Genomic DNA, 9,413 nt, shown 5'->3' on the forward strand with positions numbered 1-9,413 from the left:
TAACCGCCCCCTACCCCTGACTGCCCCCCTCAGAACCTCCGACCCATCCAATCCCCCCTGCTCCTTGTCCCCTGACCCTAACCGCCCCCCTGGGACCCCGCCCCCTATCCAACCCCCCCTGCTCCCTGTCCCCCCCGACCCCTATCCACACCCCTGCCCCCTGACAGACCCCCCCCGGGACTCCCACACCTATCCAACCCCACCCCCGTTCCCCATCCCCTGACCACGCCCCCCCTAGAACTCCTGACCCATCCAACCCCCCCGCTCCCTGTCCCCTGACTGCCCCCCAGAACCCCCCACCCCTTATCCAACCCCCCCATTGCCCGCCCCCTTACCATGCTGCTCAGAGCAGCAGGCGCTCACAGCCCTGCCAGAGCCAGCCCCGCTGCCCGGGAAGAGCAGTGGGCCAGAGCGCTGGCAGCGCAGCACGCTGAGGCTGCGGGAGAGGGGGGACAGTGGGGGAGGTGCCGGGGGCTAGACTCCCCGGCCCGGAGCTCAAGGGCCTGGCAGGACAGTCCCGCGGGCCGGATGTGGCCAGCAGGCCATAGTTTGCTCTCCTCTGTTCTAGCACCTCAGTGCTGCTGGATACACAAATAGCTACAGCTGCTAAAAACATCAATCTGCGGCTGGCTAGGAGACCTATGCCATCCTAATCTGACACTGTCTCGGCCACAGTGATTCAAGTTTGTGTAACCTCTAGACAGGATTGCTGTCACTCACTATCCTTAGTGATGATAATTCCAACCTTAAAGCTTCAGTTGATCCAGGAAGCAACAGCCCATCTACTTGGCAACACTGGAAAATGTCTACACCGCACACTAAGCTGTGGGACCCAGGCCTGTGGACTTGGTGCTTCCAAGACAGTGCTTGAGTATCCACTCTGCAATGTAAGCCTGGGTATACAACTGCTGGACCAGGGTCTCTCAGCTGTGCTAATGTATCCATACCACACTACACAGACCTTCTGCAGCTTGACCTGCATCCACGTTGCAAAATGACAAGGCTTGGACCTGAGTCACAGTGGAACTTGGGTTCTGACCCACATCCATACTTATGCAGCAACTGAGATGGAACCTCCTAGTGGACTAGCCCAATTCCATTTGTAGGCCAGCAGGTACTGCAAGTGTTGCAAAGGTGAAAAATAGTCCATGAGCAGAAAAAGAAGGAATTGCCTTGAGTCGCTCAAGAGTTGCCTTTCCTACTGTATACGTATTTAAAAGGGTGGTATTGGGGCTTTAACCAAGCTCCCAAAAAAAAAAAAAAAAAAATTCTTCCCATTCCTCAATTAACAAAACTAGTGGATACAATGTGGGACTAAAACTAGGTGTGGAGATTATGTAAATCTAGAAAAGACAAGGGTGGGAGGGAGTCATAGAAGTGTAGGGCTAGATGGGATCTTCTTTATTTTAAAAAAAAAATTCCTCTCAAGGACAGGGATGCAGAAGAAAACTGAGAAAAATAAGTGGAGACCGTCTTACTGAAGCTGTAATATAACTAGTATTTCTTCTGTTGAAACAAATTCCATCAATTACCTACATTTACATGGGTCTGTCACAGCAGAGACAATCAGCTATCCCCAACACCACATACTCCTCACTACCACATTAAAAAAAGCAGTTCAGTAACTGGCTCTTAAGTTTCATAAGGTGTTTTGGGTTTGGGGGGTTTTTTTTTTGGGGGGGGGGGAAGAGGGAAGAAAGGAAAGGAGCGGGAGAAGAGTAAACTCCAAAAAGGAAAGATAAGGAGCTTGAAATACATGAAGCTATTGGTATGGAATCATCTTTGTTTAACTGCATTTTGCTACATAAAATTAAAAACACAAATGTAGAAAAAACAAATAAATCAGACAATGTTTGATCACTTATCCAAATAAATATTTTTCCTTAAGAAATTTCAGTAGTTTCTTCTCCACACATAGTTCAGCAAAAGCCACTTTATAGGACTTGATGAAATAATTAAGTCTATATCAGCTGGACAGTATATTTATTGCACTGGTATTGATGAAACATGCGGAAAGTCACTAGACTTTCCTGTTAATGCCTAAGCGTCACCAAATGGAAACTAGGGCATTACATGCTATGTAGTTCTCCATTTCTGGCAAAGTTTTGCAAGCATGAACCGTACTAGAGGTTTTCGTTTTTTTTTTTCTCCTTGGACACTATTCAGTTAAATATAAAACCTTGGTCTTGCTTCAGTGATGATATTGTCAGAAGTTCTTGAATCCTGCACAAGTTGTTCTAAAGAATGATTCAATATTAAACATACAAGAGTGTTCACTGAACTTGAGAGTCATTTTTCAAACCAGATCTCTCCACTACTATCTATAGGGTGCATATATCTGATCCTGGAAAGCATGCTACAGAACATAAAAATTTGCTCCAGCTTCTAACTAGCTAGGAGTATTTTAATGTCTTTGTAATTCCTACTGTGGATGGATAAGTGTCTGGCACTGGCCTTTCAGGAAAAGTGTTCTGACCACTACTACAGCTAGACAAAAGTGAGGAGATGGGGGCATATTCGCCACCCCCTCTAATTTTCATCTAAATTTTGTAAAGAGTGCCCCAAATATCAGTGACAAGCACCTTACAAATGCATATAAGTCAATCAAATATATCTCATTTTAGACTTACTACTTATTTTAAGTTTTTATATGACATGAGTGTGCAAATGGGCTAGGCATCAGACATATAGGGAAAAAACATTCCTGTTACAAAACTGGGGGGGAAGCTACCCTACTGAACATGGCAACAGAATGAACACATCAGTGTCTCTCCCCACTGTCGTGCCCCCATTTGGAGTCCTGGAACTTAGCGGAGAAGAATTAACTCAAACTCCAGTGCCGCCTGACCCTCTTCTGACAACAAAAATTACTGCATGACCTGGGTGGGGACCGAAGCCTGAGCCTGCCAGAGCCCTGCTGCCCCAGGTGGGGGAGGCGGGGCAAAGCCAAACCCAAGCCCCGCTGCCCTGGGGGGCCTGTAACTGGAGCCCTGCTGCCCCAGCTGGTGGGGTTCAGGCTTAGGCCCCGCAAATCTAACACCAGCCCCGGTGACCTCATTAAAATGGGGTTGCGCCCCACCTCGGGGCCCCCACTCACACAGTTTGAGAAGCGCTGTACTAGACTATGTTACAGGCATTCCCCTCCCTCCCTCCCCCCTTTGAAGTGTTTTTTAAAGTTACAACAACATAACACGTACAACAGCCACTCGTGCCACGAAGACATCGACCCCCCCCCCTTTTTTTTTTAAAGCCATGAGAAAGTTCCCCCATCTGAGACATGAGACTGTACATCATGTGGCGGCCGCTTGAAAACCTGGGCCAAGCTCAGCCGTGGGGGAGCAGTCGGTTAGCCGGCAAACGCTGCCCACAGGCTTTCATGCAGCTGCCCTCCCATCGCCCCAAAGCGCGCTCTGCAGAAACACAGCCCACCCACACCCAATCTCCACCACACCCCGGATTTCTGTCCCTGAACCCAGCCTCGGGAGCCGAGCCGAGCCAGCTCCGGGCTACACATCCCCTCCAGCCGCTCGTCCATGGAGTGGCGGCGGGGGTGGGGGGGGACACCTCACTTTTCCGTCTGGTTGACACCACAACATTGCAACAGCGCGGAGTGGCCAGGGTGCCGGGGCTCCGGGAATCCCCCGCGCGCCGCAGCTCGGCTCAGGACGCCCCGGCAGCGTCTGCCCCAGGCGCGTGGCCCGCAGAAAGGGGGTGGGACGGGGGGGGGGGGGTTACCTGCAGTGTCCCAGATGGAGATGTTGTAGGGCCCCCACTGTTTGAGGTAGAAGGCGCCCCCGACCGTGCTGGTCGTGTCCTCGAAGCGCCTCTCCATGTAGCGGTGCAGCAGGGAGGTCTTGCCCACGTTCATGTCCCCCAGCAGCACCACCTTCCCGTCGGGCTTCATCCTGCGGGGAGCCTCCGCCGCAAACCCCGCTCGGAGCTCAGCGGCCTCGGCTCTGCGCCCGCATCCCCGGCCACCCCCGGCCCCCGCTCCGAGCTACTGCGGGCAGCCGGCCGCCTGGCTCATGCCTGCCCGGCCCAGCGGAGCCGCGAGCGAGGGGGCGGGCTCGCCGACAGTGGAGAGGCTCCCGCCTGGCCCAGTCCCCCGGGACAGGCTCCGGGCCGGACGGAAGAGGAAGCCAGGAGGAGCCGGAGCAGGGATCCAGCCCAGCCGGCCACGTGGGGCTGCCCGCAGCCCAGAGTCAGCTCCTCCTCCTGGCCGGCAGGACTAGTTCTGCTGCCGCCGAGGCCCCTCAGCTATCCCGCCACGGTGGCTGCCTCTGAGGCGGAGCTAAGCAGGGAGCACTACCCGGCGGCCATCCGCGGGGTCCCGTTCAGGCTCCAGCCCCCCGCTCTTCCCATCTCGCTCGATCTCCGTCTCTCGCTCATCACCATGGCTTGGGATGTTCACAAGACCCACGAAGAAGCTGGCAATTCTGTGCTCAGGCCAGAGTCTGGACGATGGGCAGTAAATAAGGCCCCGCATTGAATAATGAGCATAAAAAGAAATATCGATTAACTACTCAGTAAAAAGAAAAGGAGGACTTGTGGCACCTTAGAGACTAACCAATTTATATGAGCATAAGCTTTGGTGAGCTACAGCTCACGAAAGCTTATGCTCAGATAAATTGGTTAGTCTCTAAGGTGCCACAAGTCCTCCTTTTCTTTTTGCGGATACAGACTAACACCGCTGCTACTCTGAAACTTAACTACTCAGTGAGCACCACTGGCTATCCTGTGTGCTGCGCTGAGGCTCGGAGTAGAAACAATAGTATGGAGGCATTTAATTAAATAAGATCTGTCCCTGAGGTTTTCAGAGGCTTTACACACATTAAGTCATTAAAGAATAAAAGCTAAAATTAGAAATGGGGGGGGGGGCTTAACCTACTTCAGAGCTTTTCTTGTGTTCCCACAACTGAGGAACTTTTTCCTTTGCCACCAGACTCTAACTAGCAAATTGGAAATCAGGCTAACGCTATCCAAACTCCTCCTTCTTTTGTTCCTCTACAGTGTGGAAACTAAAGAGAAGAGAGTTAGCTTGAATTAGGAATTTCCAGGTGGAGCCGTGGGTATCAGTTTAAGAGGAGTCTTCCACCTTATTTAAGTGACAGATTTTTGTATTCCTCTTAGATGGGCCTCCAAGTAGCAAATTTTAAATTTTCAGAGCCGTTTAGCCAGATCTCAGCTGGTGTAAATTGGCCTAGCACCATTTAAATTAGTGGAGTTAAATTACACTAATTTACCTGAGGCTCTGGCTCATCATCTTTGATTATCTCTCTTGCAGTCCTAAGGTTAAGCAATTTCAAAAGCACATTTCAAAAGATCATCAATATTTTCTTGAATCTTAGGGTATGTTCAGTTTTTTTTTTTAAATCACCGGGGGAAAGCAACAATATTTTTAAAAAGTAACTTGCTAGTTGCTAATTTCTTTCTCTCCCTAGCACAAGTGAAAACAGCAACCTCTTTAATAACAAGGGATCCCATGTACACAGTCACATGTTTCTTGTTGAAATTGCTAGCATTCTTCTAGCTAGAAGATTAGATTTCACGTTTACAGAAAGTTTTGATTTTTCACTTACCTTCCCTATTAAAAAGAAAATAGTTCCATGGCTCTTGGTTTTTTTGTTTGTTATCACTACCAAGGAACTTTGCTTATTCTGCCCCCAGACTCTTGGTCTTGCAAAGTTTCCCCCCAGAGATACACAATTTAACTTAGGCATTAGCTACATCCCTAATCCTGAAGATCTGAAGACATTTGTCCCTGGGACATACCAATTCCTAAGGAAGAGGGAAAGTGGGCTAAAGAAATTTAAAAACTTATTCAGGAGGTCCTTAATGCGGAATGTGACTTAAGGCTATGTGTGAAATATGCAGTGGATTTTTGTTTTCATTTTGATTAATGTTGGGGTTGCTATGAAGAAAATAACCTTCCCTACTGGTTCCCATTTCCTGCCCAGATTCTATCAGCTTGTCTTTGGAAAGGGTAATTCACTGAATCATGTGCTTTTTCCAAGCAGCATAATGTGGTTGCTTTTTGTCTGGTAGCTCCAAGGTGAAAGTGTGGGAAGAATGGAATCAGAGATTTTTTTTAAATCAACTTACAAGGAAAGTGTGCAAGGCAGCATGCTATTAATGTTGTATTCGTGATGGATTAACACAGGAATCTGCCAGCTAGTCAGAATACACAATGGCAAACTAACGAGTTGTTTGGAAAGCTAGCCTTTGTTCTTCTTATATCTGAAATAATGAAATAAGCAAGGATTCAGGCTGAGACAGGAACTTTTATACTGTGTTAGGATTCTATGGCTTCATTCTGCATGATCTGGATTCTTTCAGAAAGACATAGGGTCTGTCTACACAAGGAAATGACCCACAGCTGCCTCGTTGTCAGCAGTAGGATTCCCCCTGAACATGGTTCAGCTGCTCGCGTGGACATGACAAAACTATTTCCAGTGTTAATACACAGAATCACCAGTCAGAACTGGTGGAACATGGTCTCAACTGTGCTTTCCATAACAGTGCTCAGAATGGTTTTGTCTCAGCTCCACTAGCAGTTGAACCATTTTCAACAACCCTGGAATTGCACAGAGTGATTTACACAGCTGAGGCCCTGCAATTCTCATGTTGCTTGCAGGAAGAGTGAACTGTGTGTGGGTCTTGTGACTTCTGGAAAATGCATTTGGATATAGAGCACCTTCCTCACAAACTTGCCCAAATATAAGGGAACAGTTGGCCCTTACTTAGTGGGGTTTTCTGGTTGGCCATTTCCCAGTAACAAAAGAAAGGGGAAGGACTGATGAGAAATCAGGACCCTGAGACTGACAGTCCCCAGGAGCAATGGGGAGAGGCCAAAGCTCCAGGTCAGCCTGATTGATAGGGCAGGCGGCACTGTAGATTTGATTTAAATCAAATTGATTTAAATCACTAGTCAGGAAGACTCAATTTAATCATGGGTTTCTACATAAAAGTGCATTCTTGTTGGTTGTTATAACCTTAATACATATTCTTCACAACTCAGAGATAGATGTAGATTTCATTTTTAAGTGATTTATTTTGAAAACTTTTCAGATTAGTTTTACAGCTATATCAGAAAATGAATGATTGTTTGGTTATTTCATTTACCAAAGGTAATAGAAGCAGATATTTATGAAGTCATTGGGAGGTTAACGATCTCCAGTTCAACAGGTTAATTATTAATATTTGGAGGATTTTCTTGCCATGCTGTATTAGGAGGGAGAACATCACCAGACAGACATTTAAATTGTTTTATTTAACTAAAACAACAATGTTATGTATTCTGGATTTTTTTTCTTCAACAGCAAACATATAATATTTTAACAAAACAAGCATATGAATTTTTGAATTTAGTTAAACATTAAAGTTTTTAAAATCAGGTTTGTTTTTGTTAAAATTATTTTTACCTAAAATAGTTAAAAGAAATATTTAAAAAACAAAACAAAAATTAAATCAACTATGTCAGCCAGGTCAACATAAGAAACTTAAAATATTGGCTTCTGCAGCTAACTCAGTCGTCTTCACCTTCATTTTCCTGTTTGTTCATAATCTGGAAAAGAAAAACAAGCTTTCCTGCTTTTTCAGGTCCCAAACAATTTCTCAATTTGGAATGAATTAATCCAAAGGAAGAAACTATTCTTTCTACATCAGCAGAAGAAGCTATTGCTGTTAAAAGTGAGATTATCACTTCAACAGTCTTTGTATCCAAGTGCTGAAGTGACTTCCACCAGTTCACTGGTGTGCCTTTCTTTAAAACATCATCAGCTAACATATATTTCTTGAATGGTTCTTATTCCCAAACTGGGTCTCTTTTACGGCCTGCTGCCATTATAGGTTTTCCCTTCTAGTGAGAGAATGGTATGGTAGATCTCAAATCAATGAAGGCTACACTCAGAAAGACCTCAAGACTTCTGGAATATGCTGCTCAAACATTTTCACTTTTTCACTATGTGAGCTGGAGCTGCCAGGTCCAGAGCGCGGGCAGAGGTAAGGGGAGAGCAGGAGCCCGAGCTGAGGAGCAGAGCTGTGCTGGCCAGAGTTAGAGAGGAGCAGCCTGAGCTGAGTAGAGCCACAGCAGCCAGAACTAGAGGGGCCAGAGGAGGTGCCCAGGGAGTTGTGCTGGAGGCAGAACAGCAGCACCAGTGCTGGAGCTGGAGCTGGAGCAGGCCGGAGCCCAATGTGGTGAGCAGCTAGTGAGAGCGAGGGGACCCTGGGCAGCAAGCCCAGGTCAGGGAGATGCCACCAGCCAAGAGGCCTTGCAGGCCAGACTTGGAGAGGGATTGTAACCCCATCTGACAGGGGGAAGTATCCTGCTCCCTGGAGCCTGAGGGCATATGGCCACTGCCAGAGCAAGTGTGTGACCCGCTGCATCCCTGGAACACAGCCGGGGCCTGGGCAGAGGGACAAGGATGTATGAGGAGAAGACTGAACTTCCTTTATATTCCAGAGATGGCTATTTGTGGTTCACCCATGTCCACAGAGCAGGGTTATTTGTTTTCCTTTAACCTTTCCAATTTTTCCTTATTTTTTTAATTAGTTGCTGTTTAATAAATCGTATTTGCTTTGAACTATATGCAATGATTAGTGGGTCAGGGAAGCATCCAGAGCAGAGAGAATACCCCTGTCCTAAGTGACCACAACAAGATTGGGGGTCGAACCTCCAGGAATCCTGGGCCCAGCCTTTTTGGGATTACAAGGACTCTGCTGCACAGGGGAGTGGAAGGGGAGCCCTCAAGGTCAGGCAGGCTTCTGGGTAAAGGGAGTGAGAACGAGGACTCAGATCCATTCCTTAGCCAATTCCACTGGGGTATTGCATAAGCCAGGAAAGTTCCCCACGATAGTGGGACCATTCCCCTGGTTACACAAAGCTCATTACTAGGAAGCTCATTCAGTGACTTTCCGTGACTTCTGCAGGGGCCAGTGTGGCTGACCCCAGGGCTGCCCAAATAGCTGGCTCCAGGGCCAGCTGCTTAGGTGGCACCCAGGACAGCCACACCAGCTGTTGCTCCGACGGCCCCTGGCAGCAGTCCCGGGACAGCCAGAGCAGCCGCAGTCTACAGCCTGCAGCAGTGGCCCCAGGGCGGGCGGCCGGAGCAGCCATGGTCTGCAGCCCCAGGCAGAGGACCCCACCTGGCTGACTGGAGCAACTGTGGTCCGCGGCCCCAGGCAGCAGTCCCTGCCCGGCTGGCCAACCAGAGCAGGTGCAGCCCTGAGCAGCTGTCCCTGCCCAGCTGGAGCAGCTGTGGTCCGTGGCCCCGGGAAGCTATCCCAGGCTGACCAGAACAGCTGCAGTCCGTGGCCCCGGGCTGTGGTCCCTGGGTGGCCAGCCAGAGCTGCTGCTGTCCGTGATGGTGGCCAGCTGCCCGGAGCAATCACCGCTGCTGGCAGCTGGTGCCCCT

At 48.5% G+C, this 9,413-nt stretch overlaps 1 protein-coding gene across 1 annotated transcript in view; it reads right to left on the minus strand.

The window, feature by feature from the left end:
• RAB20 (RAB20, member RAS oncogene family) overlaps window positions 1-4,264 on the minus strand; it is a 46,970-nt gene extending 42,706 nt beyond the window's left edge. Inside the window, exon 1 of the mRNA XM_007063909.4 lies at window positions 3,736-4,264. Coding sequence (XP_007063971.1) covers window positions 3,736-3,904 — 169 coding nt within the window. The 5' untranslated portion in view covers window positions 3,905-4,264. The remainder of the gene's footprint in view (window positions 1-3,735) is intronic.
• Between the last annotated feature and the right edge of the window lie 5,149 nt (window positions 4,265-9,413).

This window comes from Chelonia mydas, chromosome 1 (assembly GCF_015237465.2).
Source record: "Chelonia mydas isolate rCheMyd1 chromosome 1, rCheMyd1.pri.v2, whole genome shotgun sequence".
NCBI classification, from domain to species: domain Eukaryota; kingdom Metazoa; phylum Chordata; order Testudines; family Cheloniidae; genus Chelonia; species Chelonia mydas.